Below are 25444 nucleotides of genomic sequence, written 5' to 3' on the forward strand. Positions count from 1 at the left end.
CAGGTGCTTCTCCTGGTCTCCCATGGGGTGCAGGGCCCAAGCACTTGGGCCATCCTCCACTGCACTCCCGGGCCACTGCTCCACTTCTGATCCAGCTCTCTGCTGTGGCCTGGGGAAGCGGTGGAGGATGGCCCAAGTCCTTGGGCACCTGCACCCATGTGGGAGACCTGGAGGAAGCTCCTGGCTCCTGGCTTCTAGATCAGCACAGCTCCGGCCGTTGCAGCCATCTGGGGAGTGACCCATCGGATGGAGGACCTCTCTCTCTCTCTCTCTCTCCCTGCCTCTCCTCTCTCTCTGTAACTCTGACTTTCAAATAAATAAATAAATATAAATAAATAAATCTTTTTTTAAAAAAGAAATGAATCCTTTAATATTAATCATGCATTTCTGAATTAATATGCGTTTGTTATCGCTTATTAAGATCATTGACCATTGAAATCATTTGGCAAAATTCAGAGCCATGTGAAAGAGAGAAATTTTTATCTGAGAATGTTTTCCCATTTATCTGTAAGCCCATTTGTCTATGAAGTGACTTGTGTGAGGCATTGGATCCCCCTGTGTGACAGAGGTTACAACTATGATCCTAAAGTGCTGTAGGTACAAGTTGAGCATCCCTAATTTGAAATCTGAAATGCTCCAAAATCCAAAAATTTTTGAGCACCACAGGACACCATAGTGGAAAATTCTACTCCTGACTTCATCTAATAGGTCACAGTCAAATTATAGATGCACTAAAATATTGTATAAAATTACCATCTGGCTATGTGTATAAGGTCCATTTGAAACATAAATTATTTGTGTGTTTAGACTTGAGTTCCATCCCTAAGATATGTCATGATATATATGCAAATATTACAAAGTCTGAAATAAATTTAAAAAGAAAACATTTGAAATCCAAAACATTTCTGGTCCCAGGCATTTTGGATAAGGGGTTCTCAAACTGAACTTGAGGTTAGTTCAGAGGTAGCACAGAGAAGGAAGCAGTTAATTCAACCTGGAAGAAATGATAGGAAAAGGGTTTTGTGGAAGAAGTAATGCTTGGCAAAAGTGTTGTGAATTGTGGATAAATTATGAAATATAAAAAAGATGACCTCGAAGGTGACTATTTTCAGGTTAAATTAGTAAACAGTGAGCTATGGCTTCATTTGAAGACCTTTTACAAATACATACCTGCATGTATTTGTTCATTCAGTTATTTACTCACTAATTTAATAAATATTTGTTGAATGAGTACTCATTGTATGCCTTAAGTAAAATCTGTGAGTTTTGCTGTCCGTTTTCCTACTTCAGGAATGTTTCTTCAAAAATGTCAGTATAAGCTGATATTTGACTGTACATTTTATTGTTCTTGAAGTGTTTAGTCTAAGAGTACAAATGTGCATTTATGTAAGAATTTTGTTAGTCAGAGACCACTTCACTGAATAGTAGAGAATTCACTTAAGAAATATGTTATGCAATGTACTCTACACCTGTTCATAGGTGGTGATGATTGTTGAAGAAAATTTCCCTTTTGGGATTAAAGAAGAAGTACTATCACAAATGGTAGAGTGTCAGTCATAATAAGCTGTAGCAAAACTTTGTTCCAGCACTCTCAGCTTGCACTGTAGGTATTGTTTAACCAGCTTTCCCAAAGTTTATTTTGAGGTATAGTTTTTTGTTTTTTTGTTTTGTTTTGTTTTTTATGGCAGAATGTGGAAAATACTGAGTTAATTGGGTTTCTTGACTGCAGGACTTCTCAGGACCTTTATTATGCTAGTGTGCACCAGACATTTATGGGAGGGAAAGATAGTATTAGCTGTCCCAATTTCCATAAACTTTCCCCCCTGAAGCATCTTACTTCAGGACTAATGTTCATAAAACATTTTGGGGACTATGGCTTCAAATCATAGTCCATCCTAGTGTACAGAATCTGAGGACAGCAGTATGGAGTGTCCCCAATGTATTTTAAATTTCAGTGAAAGAAGGGGTCAAATAATGAATTAAGAGATAATTGCATTCCCTAACTTGGCTGAGATCTGTTTATCTAAAGTGAAGATGAATGCTGGACAATAATCAAATAAATTAGGACTGTCTAGACAATCAGTCTGTTGAATTCAGGACAAATTGAAGTTATTAGCTTTCATCTATTTATCATTTGAAATGGCCCTCTTTTTTTAGCTTGTTGAAGGGACTAGAAGATTTGACTTTTTCCAAAGCAGAAAATTATTTCTTTGACAGGAAGCATAAAATACAGGTGGATATGAGTAGATATTAGATGTTATAGCTATATGTGTCAGGAATAAATTTGTGTGCATGTTGATATTCTCTCTGTTCTCTTCTGCCAGAAGTGTAATACTAGCGTGAAGATCAGAGAATACATTAGTAGTATTTAGAATCTGCTAACTTACTAGGCATAATGGTTAAAATGACCTATCACCTTAGCCTTATCAATATTTCTTAGTTACTTGAGATAAATATAATTTAAGAAGCATTAGGAACTTCCCTGTTGCCCTCATCTATGAGCATAATTTTGTTTTATTCATACATGGTTCTTTTATTTGTTGCAACAAGCATTTGGGCACCTACAATACAGCAAGCTCTATTCTAGGGATGCAAAGACATATTACACATTTCTGATTTCAAGAAGTTCATAACAACATATTAAGCCCAAACTTAATATGTCTGAAACAGGAAAGTTGCTATTACCTCATAACTCATTCTTCCCCTGGCTATTTCTTAGTAAATGGCACCTTCATTTACCTGATTTCTCAGAACAAAAATCTTAGAGCTATTCTTCAGTCCTTTCTTTTTGTCATATATCACATCCATTCCACTAGCAAGTCCTGTTGATTTGGCATTAAAATAGGTCTTCAACCTGACCATTTCCCACTAGTGCAACCACAGCTACCCTCATCCAAGCCACTGTGGTTTTTTGCTATTGTCCAAGTCACTATGATCTCTTGCCCAGAGATCTGCCTCTTAACTAGTCTTCCTGCATCCTTCCTCTTTTGTTCCTTTACAATCAATTTCCCTCACAGAAAAAAGGATGGTCTTTTAAGTTAAAATATGACGAATCACTCCCCTACTTATAAACTTCCAGTGGCTCCCCATAACACTTAGACCAAAATTCACTGTCTTTGCCATACTGTACAAGATGCTACATCATTTAGTTTCTTCTTACTTCTCTGGTCTCATCTCCTTCATTCCTCTTTGTGCCTCATTGTTCTTCTCTGAGTCCATTGGCCTTGTTCTCACCTTCCCCAGATACTTACCTGGCTTACTTCCTTACTTCCTTAAAGCCTCTGTTTTAATGTCACCTTTGAGATATTTTTCCATTGATGACCCTATGTAGAAGAACATTCTCTCTCCCTTTATTCTGCTTTATTTATCTTCATAACATGTAATACTTCCTTAATATTTCACAACACATATTTATTTCTCTACATGTTTGTGTCTCCGACTAGAAGGTGTGCTTTGTGAGGGCTTGGTTGTATTCAACTCTGTGTCACTGTACCTAGGATGATTCCTGGGACCCAGTAGTAACCCAATATTTTTTGTGGATGAATGGATGAGAGAATGAATTTAGTTGTGTTTGTGATACTTATGAAGATATAAAAATAAATCATTGGCTAGTACTTGCTAAACAGTATTACACAAAATTGGCAGTGGTGGGTTTCACTACTCTATTTCTGATTTGCACTGTGGTTTCACCATTAAGCATAGTATTCAAGCCAGTCATTCCAAAAGTGCTGTAAGCCTTGCCACGTATTCCCAAGCAAGCTGGCTTTATAATCTGGAATACAGTGTACTTAATTTTGTATTTATCTTATTAAACAACCTTGAGATATCTTTATACACCCCAGGAAAATATTTTTCCATAGAACACCCAGTGGGAAATGCTGAGTTAGAGAAATCGGGACTGTAGAAGTATTGCTTAAGGAAAAAACTGAAGTTACAGATAAGTTAATCAGAAGTAGCAAATATAACACAAAGGAGTGTTAAGGATTGAAATAAATCTATGAGCCTTAGAAAAAAGGACATTATTGGTGACCTTAAAGATAATGGTGATGACAGCTCATACTAATGGAACATTTACCACGTACCAGTCATTCTGCTGAATAATCACATATGTTACCTTGTTTAATCTTCATGTCAGCCAGCAAAGCAGAGCTATTATCATTTATTTTACATATGCAAAAACAGCCCAAAGAAACCTTTCTACAATTACCAGACAGTAAATGGCAAAGTGTGATTCCAAAGTGTGCTAGCTCCCTAACAGGAGCGCTTCTACATAATACAGTTGTTGCGATCAACTGGTTTCTCATTAACCGAATCAACCAACTGTGGATTAGAAATGCTCAGAAAAACATGTGGCTATGTATATAATCTTGTCTTCTCATTATTCCCTAAGCAGTATATCAACTGTTTATATAACATTTACATTGTATTAGGTATTATAAGTAATCTAGAGATAATTTAAAGTAGCATAGGTTCTATGCAAATACCATGCCATTTTATATAAGGTAATTAAACACTCAGAAATTTTGAGCTCATGGCACATGGTGGTTTCCTGGAATCAGTCCTCCATAAATACTGAGGGACAAGGAACAACTGTATTAGAAGAATCAAATGGGAGCCTGCCCCAGGCATATTTTCTTTTTAATTCATCACAGGATTTTTGTTTTGTTTTCATAAACCATGAATGCTCATCAGTAGGATGTGCACCTTTGAATTCTTGAGGCATAGGGATTGGAAAGGGTGGCACCAGTGGATCATAAGAAATTAGTGTTTTTAATAGGGCATAATGCCGGCGCCGCGGCTCACTAGGCTAATCCTCCGCCTTGCGGCACCGGCACACCTGGTTCTAGTCCGGTCGGGGTGCCGGATTCTGTCCCGGTTGCCCCTCTTCCAGGCCAGCTCTCTGCTGTGGCCAGGGAGTGCAGTGGAGGATGGCCCAAGTGCTTGGGCCCTGCACCCCATGGGAGACCAGGATAAGTACCTGGCTCCTGCCATCGGATCAGCGCGGTGCGCCGGCCGCAGCGCGCCGGCCGTGCCGGCCATTGGAGGGTGAACCAAAGGCAAAGGAAGACCTTTCTCTCTGTCTCTCTCCCTCACTGTCCACTCTGCCTGTCAAAAAAAAAAATAGGACATAATAACCTGGGGATGACTGATTGGCCTCGTACCCACATCCCATACAGGAGTATCTAGGTTAAAGTCCCAACTCCACTCCCAATTCAAGCTTGCTGCTAATGTGCAACCTGGAAGGTAGCAGGTCTTGCCTAGAATGGGTCCCTGCTACCCATATGGGAGACCTGGATTGAATTCCTGGCTCCTGGCTTTGGTCCTGGCCCAGGCTGGGCCATTGTGGGCATTTACGGAGTGAACCAGTAGATAGGAGATTTCTGTCTCTGTCTCTCAAACATATAATAAATTAAAACTTTCCAGAAAAGAATAGTGTAAATGTGCTTGAAGAAATAAAGTAAAACAAAGGGTTCTTGGGGAGTTAGACATGACAGGGATAAATGCGGAAACTAGGTTCCACTATGACAAGATGCCTGAAGTTTATACCCAGGGTGCAAAAAATCATTTCATTGATCATCACAGATATTACTAACCTCCAAGGTGCACTATGTGAGTAAAATTGTTTTCCTAAACCATTTCAAGATGTTGGAAGCTCAGTGGGAACACAATTTCCATGAGTAGTGGCTAAGGAGCTGGAGCTTGGTTGGGGTTGCCATGGCAACAGCACTGCTGCCTGCATAAACCCTTTCTCAGGCTCTCCTGGTCTAAATAACTATAACTAAGGTGAACATGGCTAGAACCCTCAAATGAGATGTGTGTTTTTAGCAGACTTGCTTTTTTTAAACCTCTCCAATAAATCCATTAGCCTATTTTTTGTTTGTTTCTATAAAACTTAATTGATTGAAGAGAGAGAAATCAGGAGAGGGATTATATTGTTTTAAATGCATCGTCCCTATTTAAAATACTTACTACAATGTGATTAAAAATCTACCTGTGTCATACTTGATTCACTATTTTCCTGTTTTCAGTTTTTTATATTTTGGTAGTCATCAGATCTCCTTATTCACACAATAAGGCCTTAACAAACTCTTTGTGAATGTAGCTTCTCTAGGCTCTCTAGTCACAGAAAACCACAGGACACTCAGGGCTCATGGTCTCTTTTCTTCTTAATAAGCTGTATGTTCCATGGTTTGAGCAAGGAAGAGGTCTGGGTGGAGGAGATGGTAGGTTTTGCCAGCTCCCACTTAGACCTCTTCCCTCAAAAACATGAGTGAGAGAACCACAGCCTTTCTACACTAAGACACTTGAGACTGTAGCCCAATGGCATTTTTAAAGGTAACCCCTAATCTCCTGTAGCTCAGTGAATATCATAAACACTTGCTGATTCAAGTGACAATTACATTGGTAGCCTGAAATCACACTGGTAGTTTGAAATCCACAGTGGGAGTGCCTATACACTATGGAAATCTAAATGCTACAAAACATGTCCTCCCATGGTATATCTGTGTGTTTTCTTAACTTTCATTTATTTGAGGGAGGAAGGAGGGGAAGAGAGAAAGCATGTTCCAGTCTGCTGGTATATTCCCTAAATGTCAATAATGGCCAGAACTGGGACTGGCCACAGCCGGGATCCAGGTACTGAACCTGGGCACTTCAAATATGGAATATGGCTGTCTTAACCAGCATCTTAATCACTGGGCCAAATGGTATCAACCTTTCCTTGTCTTAGGGATTTGAGGACAGGCTCCTTAGAATCCTAAATTCTGTGTGACCATTAAATGATGGAAAATGGAAGAAAGGAAGAGCTATAATGCACACTGCTCTTAGTTTTGGTTTAGTAACCTGTATTACTTTGGAACAAAATGAAATAAGTTTAAGATAAGGATTTTCTCTTTTATAATAAGTGTGAAAAACAAAACAATTGACTAAAAATTTTATAGTCGCTATATTTTATTTGTAAAATAAAATGACTGGCTTTCAGACTTAAGAATATTTTCTAATATTTTTCTTCTGTTTGCCAAAAGTAAAATAAAAATATTTTAAAAGAATGTGGCAGGTCCAGCATTGTGGTATAGTGGATAAAGCCACCACCTGCAACACCAGCATCCCATATGGTACAAGTTTGTGTCCCTGCTTCTCTACTTCCTATCCATCTCCCGGCTAATGGCCTGGCAAAAGCAACAGAAGATGGCCCAAGTGTTTGGGCCCCTGCCACCTACATGGGAGACCTGAATGAAACTCCTGGCTCCTGGCTTCAGAGTGGTCATCAGAGGAGTGAACCGGTGTATGAAAGAGATATCTCTCTCCCTTTATCTCTCTCTCTCTCTCTCTCTCTCCCCTCCCTCCCCCACTGTAACTCTTTCAAGTAAACAAATAAATCTTAAAACAATTATGAAAAAAACTCTTAAATAATCTGTGGGGTTGATAATTGTGATATAATATTTTTAATGATTTATTTATTTATTTGAAAGTCAGAGTTAGGGGGAAAGAAACTGATAGAAAGAGACAGAGATCTTCCATCCATTGTTCATTCCCCAAATGAGCGCAATGGCCAGGAGCCTGGAATTCCATATTTGCATATAACCTCTGCACATGCTCCCATGTAAATCCTCTCTAGACTATTTATAATGTCTAATTCAATGTAAATACTATGTAAATAGTTGCTACACTGTATTATTTAGGAGATCAAAGACAAGAAAAATGCCTAAATACACTTTCAAATCATGATTACTTGAATCTGAGCATGCCAAACCTGTCAATAGGGAAGGTGTACTACAGTGGATTTTTCTAAATAACCAAAATCTTCCCACTTAAAATTCCAAGATTTTTTAAAAATCACTTTTCTGAAATTCTTTTAAAATGTTTTAAACATATTACTTATTTCTTAAAGTTCAAATGCTCCTTGCTGAGGTAGGGCCAATCATTTTCCTATAATGTAGAAACGACCACTTTTGCCAGTTTTTTTTTTTTTTTATTTCAATTGGTTATATTCTTAAATGCCAAACTGCAAAACACCTTTGTCACTGGTGTGGTCATTGTGCTGGCTCAGGTCACCCCACTCCGATTTCCCCCTTTAACCTCCTGGATAGTTTATTATTGGCACTGAACCCCATTTAGTAAACTTGTGTTGCATCCACTCATCAGCTAAAACAAAATGTTACAAAAACTAGCGACAGTCACACATGAAATTTATTGAAAATGAGAAGCAACTGAGAGACAAATGAGAGGCAAGGTAATCAATCGGGACTGGCCACAGATCGAGACCAACACTCCTTACCAGAGTGCAGCCCCCAACAGCGGGTTACACAGTTTTTTTAGTATTCTGTCCACTTAGGGCTCACAATTTCGAACCAGACCCCTGGTATGCAGTGAACAATAAAAAGAAAACCAGAATATGGTTGTAAGATAACAGTTAACAATAACAAACCCAATAACAGATCCAAGATATGGTGGTAAGATAACAGTAAAGGACACATTTCAGTCAACCTAGTTCCTGGGAATTTGGGCCCACATAGTTTCACAAGATACACCCTTAGACATTAGCAAGCAAAGCTAATATGTACAGAAGCAAGAGATCTGCAATTAGCTTTTAACCACACTCACTGCATTTTAATTCTGATTTTACACTTGTTTGGAGTTACAAAGTACGTTCAATTTTATTAAGACTTCATCTTTGGCCAGTGAGAGTTTATATCAGGTAGACTTTTAAGTCTTTCTGACATAATCCTAGTAGACTATGACAACCTTCTTGCTTTCTAATATATCTTAATGTCCCAAACTCATCTTTTTTAAAAAGATTTATTTATTTATTTGAAAGGCTGAGTTATAGAGATGCAGAGGCAGAGACAGACAGGGGTCTTCCATCCGCTGGCTCACTCTTCAAATGGCAGCAACAACCAGAGCTGGGCCGATCCAAAACCAGAAGCCAGGAGGTTCTCCCGGGTCTCCCACGCGGGTGCAGGGGCCCAAGAGTTTGGGCCATCTTGTGCTGCTTACCCAGGTCATAGCAGAGAGCTGGATCTGAAGTGGAGCAGTCAGGACTTGAACTGGCACCCATATGGAATTCTGGCACTGCAGGCGGCAGCTTTACCCACTATCCTCCAACCAGATTCATCTACGTTAGATCTTGGAAAAGATGACAAGCTGTGGTTTACTGTTTTGGGGATTAAATTTTTGGAAACTTTAGTCTGGGTATTTGGAGTGTTCATTGTTACTGGATAGTTAAATTTTTTTGTCCTTTTCATTGGACAGAAATAAAGAATATATTTTTCATTTTTTAAAGATCGATGTATTTACTTGAAAGGCAGAGTTACAGAGAGAGAAAAAAAAGGAAGAGAGAGAGAGAGGGAGAGAGAGAGAGAGAGAGAGAGAGAGAGTCTTCCATCCTGCAGTTCAATCTCTAAATGGCTGCAATGGCCGGAGCTGGACTGATCTGAAGCCAGGAACCAGGAGTTTCTTCCGGGTCTCCCAAGTGGGTGCAGGGGCCCAAGGACTTGGGCCATGATCCACTGCTTTCCCAGGCACAATTAGGAGGGAGCTGGATTGGAAGTGGAGCAGCCAGGAACAAACTGGCACCCATATAGGATGATAGCATTGCAGGTGGCGGCTTTACCTGCTACACCACAGCACCAGCCCCATGAGAATATATTTTTTAAAAGATAGGATATTTGCAGAGATCTTACCAGGGATTCAAATTCATATGTAGAAACACAGGATTTTTACTTAATCTCATTGTTCTACATCTGAATTTCTTTATTCCTATGCCCCAAATCCTACTTCTCAGTTATACTAGCCTGATTACCCACTTGCTTTATCCCACACTGCATATGTTAATAGCCTCAAGATAACAATACAAATGCTAACACCAACTAACTGATTATTGAGAGAAACATTTGCAGTTCTTTGTGTCTTTAGGATATATACCATTATAAATGAGCCATCAAATTCCTGTGTTTTAAAATCTTTTGGAATAGTTCCTCTCCTCAACCATTATCATTTGTATCATTTTACTATTTTTATCTCTGTTGCCATTCTTATTTTTCTTTAATATTCTAACTAGTGTTCCTCTTTTGTATTATGTTTATCTCTATAAGCTGCTTCTTTCTTCTTTTTTTTTGTAATGAGGAATACAAAGATAACTAGGTACTAACATAGCAATTGAAGTATAAAAATACATGTAGATTTAAAAATAAGTGTACACAAACAGACATCTCCTTATCTGTTAGCTGAGAAGTCCCAGCAGTGAGCACACCTAGAACTCAGATCTTTTTTTTTTTTTTAATTTTTTACAGGCAGAGTGGACAGTGAGAGAGAGAGACAGAGAGAGAAAGGTCTTCCTTTGCCGTTGGTTCACCCTCCAATGGCCGCCGCTGCAGCCGGCGCACCGCACTGATCCGATGGCAGGAGCCAGGATCCAGGTGCTTTTCCTGGTCTCCCATGGGGTGCAGGGCCCAAGCACCTGGGCCATCCTCCACTGCACTCCCTGGCCACAGCAGAGAGCTGGCCTGGAAGAGGGGCAACCGGGACAGAATCCGGCGCCCCGACCGGGACTAGAACCCGGTGTGCCGGCGCCGCAAGGTGGAGGATTAGCCTATTGAGCCACGGCGCCAGCCTTAGAACTCAGATCTTGATTTGTAATACCATTCCCCAATAAAAGTGACCAAAACAAACTTGAGAAGTGGCTGATTCTAAGTCTGTGGCAAGGAAAGACAAGATGAGCTTGGAGCATCTTGTAGTACCAAAAAGTAAGTGGTTTACTTACAGACACACACAAAATAATGAGGGTATGTCAAAGGGGTGCATAAACTCACTGAAAAAGCTCTGAATGACCAAAAGTGGAACAATTGGAGTAACAAAATAAATAATGTATTATTAGATTATATCACAAAGTATAAAACAAGTGTCTGAATTCATACCAATCTAAATAGGGAGAAGAGAAAAAAATCTGCTGTGCAGAAGAATTCCAGTTTATGTAAGACATTACACCCTCAAACAGCACATAATTACCTACACTGTAAGTTTATGCCACAGAGAGCCTTCTTTTCAGCCAGTACAATATGAAAGATAGGTAGAGAGTAACTTTATAGAGGGGAGAAATGACAAACACTTCCTCAGCTAGATTATCAGATCAAGATGAACATCAAGGATAAATCATGTTGATAGCGCATGCCCTTGATATAATGATGATCTAGAACATTTTCTCAACTTTCTTGGTATCACTATGTCAGGTTTCAAATATTCTGTCTTTTATAAAAGCTTTTATTTACAGGTGAAAACCTGTTCTCAGCTTTGAGCCAATGAATTAGGTGTGAAGCATGATTCCTGCCTTTTGGTAATTGATAATGTGGTAAGGGAAACATGATCTAAGAAGCTTTTGATCCAGATGCAAGTCATAAGACAAAATGCCACAGGATTTTTAGGTTGAAAAATAAGCATAGATATCCTGAGGGCTAGTCTAACCAAGGAAAGTTTTCAGTAAAATATACTTTTCTGTTTATACGAACAGGATTTCTAGAAGAGAGGCACTATAGGGGTTGCTTTAGGGCTCAAAAGACTATCTGTTTGGGGTTTTATTTTACCAGAAAGTAAGATATACATTTTTAAAATTATTGTAATTTGTTTCTGTCAACCAACTTAAAATACAAGATGAGTAAGCTAGTCATTTTGGAATCCTTTATGATAAGTAATAAAATTGATATCTCAATTGATTGGTGTGATTGGAATTTATTAGAATGGAAGCAAAATCAATGGATTGTGTGTGACGTCATGCATTCATTTTTGTGTAGACCTGTTTAAATCTTGGATGTTTAGAATTTAGATATTAATCTGGTCCTCTCATTTTCCCTTTAGGGTTGGCGGCTGCCAAACTCTTATCTGAATATGATGTTAATGTTTTGGTGTTAGAAGCCCGGGACAGGGTTGGAGGAAGAACATACACTGTGAGGGTAAGTGATTTAATACTTACATATCAGGGTTTCAAAAAGTTTTTGGAAAATACATAATATGAAAAAACTATGCATGGCTTAACATTTTTTGTAACAAAATAACTTACATTTTAATTTGATTTTCCATGAATTTTATTAAATATCCTCATAATATTTCACTCAAACTTAAATGGCACTACTGAAAATTTCAGGGACTGGAGATCTCAAGAGTTCATGTATGTAAGCCATTTGTTCCTAAACTATGTCATCAGATAAGTGTCCATTTTCTTCAATAAGCAGTCATTGCAGAGTGGCAGCATCTGTTATACATCATAGTGAAAAACAACAAATGTGAAAAAATAACTTCAGTACTCATATAGTATCCTATTTTTCATTCTAGGAACCTAAATTGAATGTGTAGTGCTTCAGATGGGGTTATATTTTTGTGTAATCTGGGAATCACTATCACGCACAATACGCACACACACATACATACTTGCTATAAGTTTGTTTATTTATCCAACAATAAAGTGTGGTGGCTAAAGGAAGCATGAGCAAATAGAGTGCATTTTGGTGTGACTTTTCCCTTTGCCTTTTTTTTTTAATTTGACAGTGTTAGACAGTGAGAGAGAGAGACAGAGAGAAAGGTCTTCCTTCCCTTGGTTCACCCCCCAAATGGCCACTACGGCCAGCTCACTGTGCCGGTCCAAAGCCAGGAGCCAGGTCCAGGAGCCAGGTGCTTCCTCCTGGTCTCCCATGCGGTGCAGGGGCCCAAGGACTTGGGTCATCCTCCACTGCCTGGGAGGGCCACAGCAGAGAGCTGGACTGGAAGAGGAGCAACAGGGACTAGAACCTGGTGCCCATATGGGATGCCAGCGCTGCAGGTGGAGGATTAACCAAGTGAGCCACGGCGCCGGCCCCTGCCTTTGCTTTCTAACAGGTGTGTTATTGCCAGAGAAACTCTTTGCTCAGGTTGAGTGTGGCTAGATATGAGAAGGAAGCCTAGTTCAAACTACATTGCTGCCTGTTTATACTTGGGCTTACATCACTATTCTGGAAAAATGCATACCAGCTATCGTTTATTACTGTTCAAGGGAATTTTTGCAGGTGGATGAATCTTGTGGGAGGTGATGAAAGTACACAGGGAAAAGATGTAGGGTGGGGAAGGAAATAGGGCTAAAGATGGAAGTTTGAGGCACACATAGATAAAAAGTGTGGGGAGGGAAGGTAGAAACAGAGGAGGCAGAGAAGCAGTAGAGATATATGAGGAGTACCAGACTACAACAATGTTATACAAGTCAGCAAATCAAAGAGGAAGGGATGCTTAACAGAGCCAGATGATATAGGATGAAAACAGAAGTCCTTGTGTTTGGCAGTTCATTCATTAATGAGGGATGGACATTTGGCACAGCAGTTAAGCATCCCATATAGCTGTGCCTGGATTGAGTTCTGGCCATGCTCCCAATTGAAACTGTCTGCTAATGTACACCCTGGGAAGCAGCAGTGATGGCTCAAGTAGATGAGTCCCTGTCATTCATGTGGGAGGTTAGAATTGAGTTCTGTGCTCCTGGCTTTGGCCTGTCTTATCCCTGACTGTTGCAGGCCTTTGGAGAGTGAACCCTCAGATAAAAGATTGATTTTCTCTCTCTCTCTCTCTCTCTCTCTCTCTCTGCCTTTCAAATAAAATAAATAGTATTAAAAGGTAATTAATTTGATCATTTGCTAGTATACAAAAATACAGATTGAATATTCCTTAGCCTTTATGGTTGGGATCAGAAATGTTCAGATTTCCTAATTTTATTTTTCAGATTTTAGAATATTTACATATACATACCAAGATATCTAGAGGATAGGACCCAAGTCTAAACATGAAATTCATTTATGTTTTATGCATACTTTGTACACATAGCATTTTTTTTGACAGGCAGAGTTAGACAATGAGAGACAGAGACAGAGAGAAAGGTCTTCCTTTTCCGTTGGTTCACTCCCCAAATGGCCGCCATGGCCAGCTCACTGCACCGATCTGAAGCCAGGAGCCAGGTGCTTCCTCCTGGTCTCCCATGCAGGTGCAGGGCCCAAGGACCTGGGCCATCCTCCACTGCCTTCCTGGGCCACAGCAGAGAGCTGGACTGGAAGAGGAGCAACTGGGACAGAATCTGGCGCCCCAGCCGGGACTAGAACTTAGAGTGCCGGTGCCGCAGGCAGAGGATTAACCTAGTGAGCCATGGCGCTGGCTGTACACATAGCCTTTTACACATATTTGAGAAGTAGAGAGAGAGAGTGGGCACAGGCTCCCATCTGCTGGTTCACTCCCCAGATGTCCACAACAACTGAGACTGTGAGCCAGGAACTCAATCTACGTCTCCTAAATGGGTAGCAGGATCCCAACCACTTGAGCCATCACTATTCCCAGGAACCACATTAATAGGAAGCTGGAGTCAGGAGCTGGAGCCAGAAATCAAACCCAGAAACTCCTGTGTTAAGATGTGGTTATCTGAACTAGCATAACTGCTAGCCTCAACGCCTGCCCCTCTATACCATTTAAAAATAGTTTTATGCATGAAACAAAGTTTCATGGCATGGATGTTCCACTTGGGGCATCATGTTGTTGCTCAGATTTGAATTTTGGAGCATTTTTGATTTTTGGATTAGGGATGCTCAATCTGTACAGTGTTAAATAGCTGGAGATTGTCAGTAAGGACAAAATAAGACCATTAAAGTGACTGAAAGGAGAGGAAGCACCTGTCTAATTCAAAGATGTTTCAGTTAGACTAGTAACAGAATGGCATAGGCAGTGATTAGAACAATGGCTTAAGCAGTGGAAACATTCAGTTATTTCACAGAAGTCTGGTGGGAGAGAATCCTGTCTAGTACAGGAATTGGTGTAGCTTTGCCATCAAGGCTTCAGGCTCTTGCTTTCTTTCTGCTCTCATTCTTTGATGTTGGCTTACTGCCTTGTGATAACAAGATGGGTACTTTCACTCTTAAGCATCAAATCCTCATTCAAAGCAGGAAAGAAAGTGAAGGAGCAGCACCAGCCTTGTTGGCAACAAAGCTTTTCCTTTACCAGAAGACCCTGACACACATTTGCTTTAGTCTCACTTGCCAGAGTTGGGTCATATGGCTACCCTCAGCTGCTGGGGAGCCTGGGAAAGCAAGTATTTAACATTTCCAGGCTGCAAAATAGAAATAGACATGAGAAAGAGGATATAACTTGATATTGGAAGAGCTGATGGACAACATCTGAACTAGGATATTGAACCAGCTCATTCAGTCACACCATGCCATGCCACCTCTCTATCACTTGCTTCTCATTTTTCTAGATATTCAGGAATGTTATCTTGTGCCTAATTCCACCTTGCTCAGATCTAAGCATAGTATACATCCTTGCTACTCAATGTGTGGTCTGTGGAATCACCCCAGAGTTTGTTAGAAATACAGAATCTCAGGCCCCATCCCAGACCTGCTGAATCTAGATCTGCATTTTTAACAAGTTCTCAAAGGGATCTTGCAGATGAGTTGCTCTAGGGTATATGTTTGCTTGGTTGCTCTAATTTAATGTCAACCCAGGTTAAGTTTACTTGAGGAATTTCTGAGTACTCCATCAGGTACAGTCTGTTGAGGAGCTTTTTGGTCTAGGAGTGAGACTGGGATTCTAGCCCCATACTGTGTATCACACTGTCTAAGGTAAGTCCTATGAACACATTACATCTCAGCTTTTATCTGGCAATAAGATGTAATCTGAATGTCCTCCAAAAATCTCCCTTCCATTTTCACATTCTAATTGAAGGCAGCATGCAGTTGTGTGGAAGAATGGGTACCTATTCTGCCTATATGTCTTTGTTAGATATGATTCTGTCATTTTCTAGAAAAAAATTCCTTCATTTTGGAGGTTGTTATTAAGTTGTCCCTTAGCTCTACTTTCTTATCTCTAAAACGTTTTGCTTATTAAATAGGAACATCAGTCATGTTGCAGATTTTCAGTTAAGAACAAGTTTCTTTGTATAAGGGAAATGAGAATTCCAACATGCTTGTCCCTATCTATGATACTGGCCTGGGCTGCTTTGCCATACCACACCATTTATATGTGTCACCACCATATGAACACTGTTACTGTATATTCAGCATGATATTATTATCCCCTTGGATATATGAGAAAGGAATCTTGGAAATACTTAGAAATTACAGCTTAGCATTTATTTTTAAATAAATATTTATTTATTTGAAAGGAAGAGTTACAGAGAGAGTTCTGGAGCATCTTCCCACACAGGTGCAGGGGCCCAAGGACTTGGGCTACCTTCTACTGCTTTCCCAGGCCATAGCAGAGAGCTAGATCAGAAGTGGAGCATCCAGGATTCAAACAGGTATCCATATACGATGCCGGCACTGTAGGCGGCAGCTTTTCCCTCTACACCACAGCGCCAGACCCAGAGCTTAGCATTTGTTAAGATTCTTCAAAAAGTACATGGAAATGGAAATAAAAGATAAGTTTATATTGATGCCAAAGAATTTTGAAATCCATTCACAGTTTTTTACATTATGCATTTTCTACAAACTCCTTGAAGTACCCACATGTATTTCAAATGACTTAAAGGAGAAAAACAGGGCTTTAAGAAGCAGGGACAAAAATGTCATATACATACATTGAATTGAATATTGTTACAATTATGTCTAATAGCATAATCAATTAGGATAATTTTGGGAAGAGATACCATAAAAACTAGTATGAACCTTCCAGTCCTGAAATGTCAACTTTGATATTGTCACCTGGCATCTGTTCAGATGGAGTTTCCATTAATTAAGAATTGCCCAACATTGGAAAGAATTGACCTACTTTTCTCTATGTAATGAGGGGCAGTTGCCAACCACTGAAGAAGCTGCTCCCCCAGAAATCCCCAGAGAAAAGCATACATAATAACCTAGATGTTTTGGAAAGGATCTAAACCAGCAGGATGCACTCCAGTGTTCTTAATTCTTTATGCATGTATTACTGAATGGGCCTCCCTGGTAGCTCTGATGGGGATGCCTTATGAAGAATGTCAGACAGGGCTGTGCCCCAATTCTTGAGTTGGATGAGAAAGGATCGCTGTTTTCAGTTTCACTTTTCTGCAGGAGATGTACAGCCCAGTTAAATGTGAAAGAGAAATGGAGTTCATTTTTCATGAGACATAAAAACATTTTTCTCCCAGATTTTAACTAAACTCTTCTTACCATTTTTCTCTTTGTGCAGAATAAACATGTCAATTATGTGGATGTTGGTGGAGCTTATGTGGGACCGACTCAGAACAGAATCTTACGTTTATCTAAAGAACTGGGCTTAGAAACGTACAAAATAAACGTCAATGAGCGTCTTGTTCAATATGTCAAGGTAAGCCTGGCTTTTTACACAAGTGAGGCAGTATTTTATTTGAGAAAGCATTTAGTTTGTTTTTAGTTATTTGAGTTTTTTGTTTTTAACCAAAGAAACCATAGCAATAGGATCCTTGGCTTTAAAATCATATTCTACCTATCTTTTTTGTGTTTTTCTTTTTCTTTTACAAAAACCCCTAAGGACTCCTGAAATCATGATGGGAGATCATGCCTCAGTTTGACCCTCCTCCACATCACCCCCTATGACCCTCACAGCCTGCAACCTGCCTCCCCTTCCAACTGGAGTAGGCATGGGAGGCTCTTAGCTCCCTGGTTGTTTTTTTTTTTTTTTTTTTTTTTTTTTTTTGACAAGCAGAGTGGACAGTGAGAGAGACAGTGAGAAAGGTCTTCCTTAACCGTTGGTTCACCCTCCAATGGCCACTGCAGCCAGCGCACTGTGCTGATCCGAAGCCAGGAGCCAGGTGCTTCTCCTGGTCTCCCATGCGGGTGCAGAGGCCCAAGCACTTGGGCCATCCTCCACTGCACTCCTGGGCCACAGCAGAGAGCTGGACTGGAAGAGGGGCAACCGGGACAGAATCCAGCGCCCCGACTGGGACTAGAACCCGGGGTGCTGGCTCCGCAGGCGGAGGATTAGCCTATTGAGCCGTGGTGCCAGCCTCTTAGCTCCCTCTTAATACATTGACAGGGTACTTGAGTAGGGGGCCTATATGACACACACACATACACAACCCCTTAGCCTTAAGTAACCCCTGAGCCCTGGGTCACCTAGGAGGCCACTCCAATGCCCCAAGGAACACAGTAGTTTGAGGCCACTTCCTTTAGCTTCTGAACTAGCTGTTAATCCTCATTTTTACCTGACATGTCTTTGACTCTTTGATCATTTCCTCTGTACCTGGCTTTGACTCTTGGGAAGTCTAGCTCAATTGTGCAGTTTCCTGCTGTTTAAACAAGAGACTGTTTAAACTCTAGTTGTTGATATCCACCCAAGAACTAGCAGCTGTTGCCAATGTTATTCTTTCTTACTGAAACCAAACATGGAGTAAATGGCTGGATTCTGGAAACATGCCTTGAGAAATCAATTTCCAATCTAACATTGCAGCCCACTTCCTGGAATTAGTATTACTAGGATGGGGGTCATTTATTCAGTCTAACGTCAGGACTCCTACAACAGTAATCACATCACTTCTCAGCAGAAACATCTCCACCTCACTCTGCCTCAGACAACCACTGTGGGTCTGGAGGCTACAGAGCTTTGAGAATGTCCTGGGAGTTAAATATACTTGTTTTGTTTTGTTTTGTTTTGTTTTATGAGAGGCAGAGAAATTCAAAGACACAAACAGAGAGCACTTCTGTCTGCTAGTTTACTCCCCAAATGCTTACAACAGCTGGAACTGAGCCACTCTGGAGCCAGGGGCCAGGAACTCAATCCAGGTCTCCCACGTGGGTGATGGAAACCCAACTACTTGAGCTGTCACCAGGCCTCCCAGAGTCTACATTAGCACGAAGTTGGAATCAGGAGCTAGAGCCTGGAATTGAATGCACTTAATCTGATCTGCGACATGACTGTTTAACCAGCGTCTTTACCAGTAGGCTAAACACCTGCTGAGTTAAGGATACTTGTGAAGTATGCACAATGATGCCCATTGTGGAGATCAGGAATCTTGGTAAGCTCTGATAGCCATGTGATTTAGGATACTTGGGAGAATCTATCAGTGACACATCTGAGAAAACAAACCAGTAGCCTTCCAAAAACTGTAGGTTCAAAGGTTAAGTAAGGAATGGAGAAAGTATAAATAATTATGCAGTGTTGGCTTCCCTAAGCCATGATCAAAAAGGAAAAACCCCTTGATTAGTAAATAATAACAGTAAGAGTAATAGCAGCTAGCATTTATTGAGCACTTTTACATTTAATATGAGGAGGGAGGCCAAACCCTTTACTAATAATTTAATAGTCCTATAAATTCACTTGCCTTCCATGTGGAAAGCAATTGATAATAATGATTATCCTGGAATCTGGGCAGGCTAATGCTTATAATCTCTTCCTCCTGAAGAATCGGGTGCTGAGATATTTTTTATTTACCTGTAGGCTAACAAAAAACAACTAAGTTCTTTATATGCTTGAATTCATTAAATTCTTTTTTTTTTTTTTGGACAGGCAGAGTTAGACATTGAGAGAGAGAGAGAGAGAAAGGTCTTCCTTTACCGTTGGTTTACCCCCCAAGTGGTTGTTGCGGCCGGCGCGCTGCGCCAATCCGAAGCCAGGAGTCAGGTGCTTCCTCCTGGTCTCCCATGTGGGTGCAGGGCCCAAGCACTTGGGCCATCCTCCACTGCACTCCTGGGCCACAGCAGAGAACTGGACTGGAAAAGGAGCAACCAGGACAGAACCAGCGCCCCAACCGGGACTAGAACCCGGGGTGCCTGTGCCACAGGCGGAGGATTAGCCTAGTGAGCTGTGGCACCGGCCCTGAACTCATTAAATTCTTATGCTTACCTGCTAGACAGGTATGATTATCCTCATTTTACAGATGAGAAAGCTGAGGTTCAAAGAAGTAAGTGACTTGACAAGGCTATAAAGCTACTAAACACCTAATAACCCCTGAGTGCATGCTTTTCTTTATCCCAATACAGTCATCCCTTGGTATCTTCAGAGGACTATTTCTAGGTATACTCCCCTTCCTCTTGCCACCATGGATATATGTTACAAAAATCCATAGATGTTCAGGTCCCTTACATAAAATGGCATAGTGTTTGCATAAACCCTATATACATCCTCCTGTATACTTTAAACATCTATAAATTATTTATAAATTTATAACACCTAATACAATGTAAATGCTAGGTAAAAGTTTATTGTTTAGGAAATGATGATAAGGAATAAAAGTTTATACATACAAACTTTTTGAATCACAGTTGGTTGAATCCATGGTGCAGAACCTGTGGGTGCAGAGGTCCAACTACTTATAACCTAGGAAATGAAACTGAGGGTCCTAAACAGAAGTGTGCTGGGCCTCCAGTGTTTGTTTGACAGACACACATCTATTGTAAAGTATATCACCATGAATTTCACTGAATCCTGGGTCACACGATGAGCAGATGCAGTTATTGAAAGGCTTCTCATTACTTTCTCACTCTTTCTAGTTCCATGTTCCTTCATGCACATTTTGAAAACTGGGAAAAAATGCAGTTTAGGTATATCCTCAAACTAGGTACCTGCCGGCCTCCCAGCTATACTCACTCTAAAAAATGATGCTAAAGATTTTGAAAAGGGTACTTGTGTACCCATAGCTAACTTTGTGAGTAATTCAGCTCCTCGTTGTTCTTGATGGAGGCAAGATTAAAATAAGAAAGTGCTATTTGAGTATTTTTACTTTACCTGAAGGTTATCAACAGATTACAACCTGCTATCCAACTTTCCTGATAGGATTTAATGAGTTAAGTTATCTTTAGTAAAGTATGGGGTTTTCTGATGTCTCTGGAATTTTCTGAACTTCACTGAGAATCCTACTTTCTAAAAATCCAGGCGTGATCATTCTCTACTTTGAGAGGGTCCTGCTGCAAGCTTTAATAGAGGATGATCTCATGGGAAGACTTAGGGAAATGCTACATAGCACATTAGTTGCCTAACTAAGCAATAAGAAATGTAAAGAGGGGCATCTACAGTCACTTTATTTGTTGCTGCTGTTTAGTCCTTCTCTAAGTTTAGGCCAGCACCATCCTTGACAGTCCTGTTCTGACTAAAAAGCCCAGCTTCAGCTTTCTGCAAGTGAGAGCTGCTCAACTTCTACCATATTTTTCTTTTTTTTTTTTTAGATTTTTATTTATTTATTTGACAGGTAGAGTTACAGACAGTGAGAGAGAGAGAGAGACAGAGAGAGAGACAGAGAGAAAGATCTTCCTTCCATTGGTTCACTCCTCAAATGGCCACAATGGCCGGAACTGTGCCGATCTGAAGCCAGGAGCCAGGTGCTCTTCCTGGTCTCCCATGCAGGTGCAGGGGCCCAAGCACTTGGGCCATCCTCCACTGCACAGGAGGGCCACAGCAGAGAGCTAGACTGGAAGAGGAGCAACCGGGACTAGAACCCGGTGCCCATATGGGATGCCATTGCCACAGGCAGAGGATTAACCTAGTGCACCACAGCACTGGCCCCCACCATATTTCTTTTTATAAAACTGCAGACATGGCTGAACTGTTACCTAAATAACCTGGTAGAAAAAGACATCTTGTTGTGGCATTGGACTTGGTAGCCTGAGGCTACTTTCAATATTGTAATTATTAACTTCTGGCTCTGCCATTGCGTGGCCATGCACATTAACACAACAGTCATATTAGGTCATAATTACTGAACATGCAGCATGTGACAAGTTTGGTGCTAAGAATCATGCTTCACCTGTACTTTGCACAACAAATAGCACATTTAAAATTGCAGCCTCAGTGGTCCATCTCTGAAGGTCAGAATAATTCACATAGTAATGATAGAGATGGCTCTCCTTTACTGAGCTCATAGTCTGTTCCAGGCCCTGTCTAACTGCCAGGGTTGTCACCTCCATTATCTTACCTAAACCTCATCAGGACCCTAAGGTCCTAAACCTCATCAGGCTACATGACCTGTAGCCTCATGTCACAAGAAGGGTCTAAAGCTCAGAGGCCAAATAACCTGCTAAGTGAATAAGGGCCACTGAACTGGAATTCAGGTCAAGGTCTTTGGATTTTTCCATACGGGCTCTGGCTATGCTAGACTCCAGTGTCAGGGACTATGGCCTCCAGGAGGCTGCTTTACAGTTTGTGCTTGTCCCAGGCTTCTTTGGAAGCTCCATTCCAAGGATCATCTGTCCCTACATGCAGTGCTGGCCATCATTTTGCTGTGTCCATTGTCTTGGAAACCTGAAAGAGCTGTGTAACTACCTGCTATAATACGGGAATAATACTTGGTATGGTGGGTGTTTTTATGACAGTCATGAAACTATAAACAGAGGAGGCTATATGAGGGAAAAGCAGGAAGATCTTTAGTCCAGTATTCCAGATAAGATTGTCATAAAACTCTAGTTAAAAAAATCACTCAACTTATTTAAAAGTATCTCAGTTCTCACTGTTTGCTCCACTCCAAGTAGAAAAAATGGACTTTCCCAGTATGATAATGTACATGGTTAATGATGCAAATTGTCTTTGTGCCACTCTCTGCATTGTCTTGTGACAACCCCAGCTTACATAATCTGATACAATGCGTTCATTTCTGTAAATAACACTGAAATGAAGTGAGCAAATCACAGAAAGATTGTTATTGTCTAGATAAACCAAGCCACATTCTTTATGGTCCAGATTACTTAAGCTCTTAAATTTTCCTATTGCACAACCTTAAAGAATGCCCAACTTGTTTCTTCTGTCAGCCGTCTGTAGTGCATGTAGTTTCAACCTATACAATGATGACTTTTAGTACTTACCAAATAATTCTTTACTTTTAGTAGATTGTGTTTACAGTGTGAGATTTATTAATTTGAAATGCAGAGTTACAGAGAGTCAGAGACAGAGAGAGAAACTTCCATCCTCTGTTTCACTCCCCAAATGGCCACAATGGCCAGAGCTGAGCTGATCCAAAGCCAGGAGCCAGGAGCTTCCCCCAGGTCTCCCAAGCGGGTGCAAGGTCCCAAGCACTTGGGCCATCTCCTACTGCTTTCCCCCACCATAGCAGAGAGCTGAATCGGAAGTGGAGCAGCCAGGACCCAAACTAGTGCCCACATAGGATGCTGGCACCGCAGACGGAGGCTTAGCCCACTATGCCACAGCACCGGCCCTGATAATATACTTTATTATTATTATTTTTATTTATTTATTTATTTATTTAACAAAGTTAGACAGAGAGAGACAGAGAGAAAGGTCTTCCTTCCGTTGGTTCACCCCCCCCAAACGGCTGCCACAGCCGGCGCTGCGCCAATCCAAAGCCAGGAGCCAGGTGCTTCTTCCTGGTCTCCCATGTGGGTTCAGGGACCCAAGCACCTGGGCCATCCTCCACTGCCTTCCTGGGCCACAGCAGAGAGCTGGACTGGAAGAAGAGCAACCGAGACTAAAACCCGGTGCCCACATGGGATACCGGCGCCGCAGGCAGAGGATTAACCAAGTGAGCCACGGCGCCAGCCCCACATAATATACTTTTTAGTGATAGTTCTCCCACCTTATCCCCAGGAGACTGTATCTGTCTACTTCATTCGTAGAAGGTTCATGTCATTTTCTTAAATTCATTCATCGGTTCAATATTTACTTTGAACCAGATATTGTTCCGGACTGCAGATTCAGGGTGAACAAATGATCAGTTTCAGTTCTCAGGGAGCTTCAAATTTAAAGGGAGAAGACAAGTAAACAGTAACAATAAGTAAATAATACTAGCTAACACTTCTGCCTAATATATTCTGGTTTAGTAGGTTCTTTTTTCATTATTATTATTTCAAAGACAGACCATGATAGAAACAGAGATCTTCCATCTTCTGGTTCCCTCCCCCAAATGCCAGCAACAGCAGGAGCTGGGCCAAGCTGAAGCCAGGATCTGGGAACTCAGTCTAAGGCATCCACATGGGACCCAATTACTTGAGCCTTTGCCTGCTGCTTCCCAGGGAGCACATAAGCAGGAAACTGGAATTGGAAGCAAAGCTAGAACTCTAACCCAGGCATTCTGATAGATGATGTGGGTGTCCCAAGTGGCATCTTAACCACTGCATCAAATGCTTACTCCCAGATTCTGATGCTTATATAACAAATTTCTGACCTCTTTCTACAGTGAGCAAGTTTTTATGAATGTTGTGAATTTGAAATGGCTTTTTTGAGACTTTATCTGATCTGTGAAATGAATATAAATGAATTGTGTTTTGAATCTAAAAGGTAGATTTTTAAGTTGCTTCAGCTAGATATGTTTAAAATATTCTCTACCAATTCTTGCCCTTTGGATAGTGGTGAAGGAACTGGACCTAAGTCCCTGCTGGGTTGATTAATTACTTGCCTTACTAAATAAGATGTGCCATTGAGTTTGTTTTATAAATGAATTTCATTGAGTTGTGGAAACCTTTTATTAATTTTTGCAGTGCCAATTCTTGGAGAGGAAGAATTATTGATTCCTCTTTTTGCTCTCCTTGGATTCCTCTAGTACAAATCATAATGCAGGTAGGGTAAGGGGTGTAAGAGAGGGAGAACTCAGTAAGAAACAGAGCAAGGCATTTTGCAGGAGCTTCTTTGAAGGAGAAATTGACATTTATGTATTCTCACTTTCTCCTTGTTTTTCACACCCTTCTAAATAAAACTAGAAACTATAACTAGAGAATGGTGTGATATTTACTTGAAACAATATAGGCTTTCCTGATAGTAACAGTTCAGTAAGCAATTTTTCCTACTGTTGGTCCTGCTCTTCCCACAGCCATTTATTCAAGGTTTCTGTGCCAACGACTGAAATCAAAGGCTTTTCAGAATGTGTGTGTTCTGGATACTAAGTATATTTTGTCACTGTTGCTAAGAGATGTTCTTGGTTTTAGCCAGTAGGTTGTGTAGAAGGCAAAAGATGTTATTTTTTGTTAGTTTGTCTTAATGCTTACCAGATTTGATTGTGACTTGGACCCTTTGCTTAAGATTGCTTATTTTGCATATCAAGAGGTAGCTTGTTAAAAAATGGGTTTTGGTAACATCCATTCTTTTCTCTCCCCCATTTGAAAAGACATCATTTGCTTCTTGTGTGTTAATAGAGAACTTAATGACAGAATTACCCATAAATCCAGGTCCACATTAACCATTTCCTCTCTGAGCTTTTCTTTCTCCTACAAAACTAACGGAATACATCTCAGACTTGTTTTCTAAAATATAAAGTTTCTACTCCATGAAAGCAATAGCCCAATATATAGCAAAGTGGGGTTACTTACTAGGCTTTTTCTTTTTTAAGAAAGTACAGTAACATAAAATGGTACCATCTTTACCATTTTTAGGTGTGCAGTTCAGTAGCATTCACATTGTTGTATTATCATCACTGTCAGCCATCCACAGAACCCTTTTCATCTTCCATTCATATTTAATAGGGACTATTCACTACAGAGTCACAGCACCCTCCTCAATCTTGGAATGGCCTCTGGCAGCATAGAAGTGGGTTAGGTCAGACACAAAGGATTTTTCTCACTATCAG

At 40.6% G+C, this 25444-nt stretch overlaps 1 protein-coding gene across 1 annotated transcript in view; it reads left to right on the forward strand.

Annotated features, from left to right (window-relative positions):
• Window positions 1–25444, forward strand: part of MAOA (monoamine oxidase A) — a 69706-nt gene that overhangs the window by 8677 nt on the left and 35585 nt on the right. The window contains exons 2-3 of the mRNA XM_051827031.2: window positions 11851–11945; window positions 17155–17292. Of these exons, the coding sequence (XP_051682991.2) occupies window positions 11851–11945; window positions 17155–17292 (233 nt within the window). The remainder of the gene's footprint in view (window positions 1–11850; window positions 11946–17154; window positions 17293–25444) is intronic.

This window comes from Oryctolagus cuniculus, chromosome X (genome assembly GCF_964237555.1).
Source record: "Oryctolagus cuniculus chromosome X, mOryCun1.1, whole genome shotgun sequence".
Lineage (NCBI taxonomy): Eukaryota > Metazoa > Chordata > Mammalia > Lagomorpha > Leporidae > Oryctolagus > Oryctolagus cuniculus.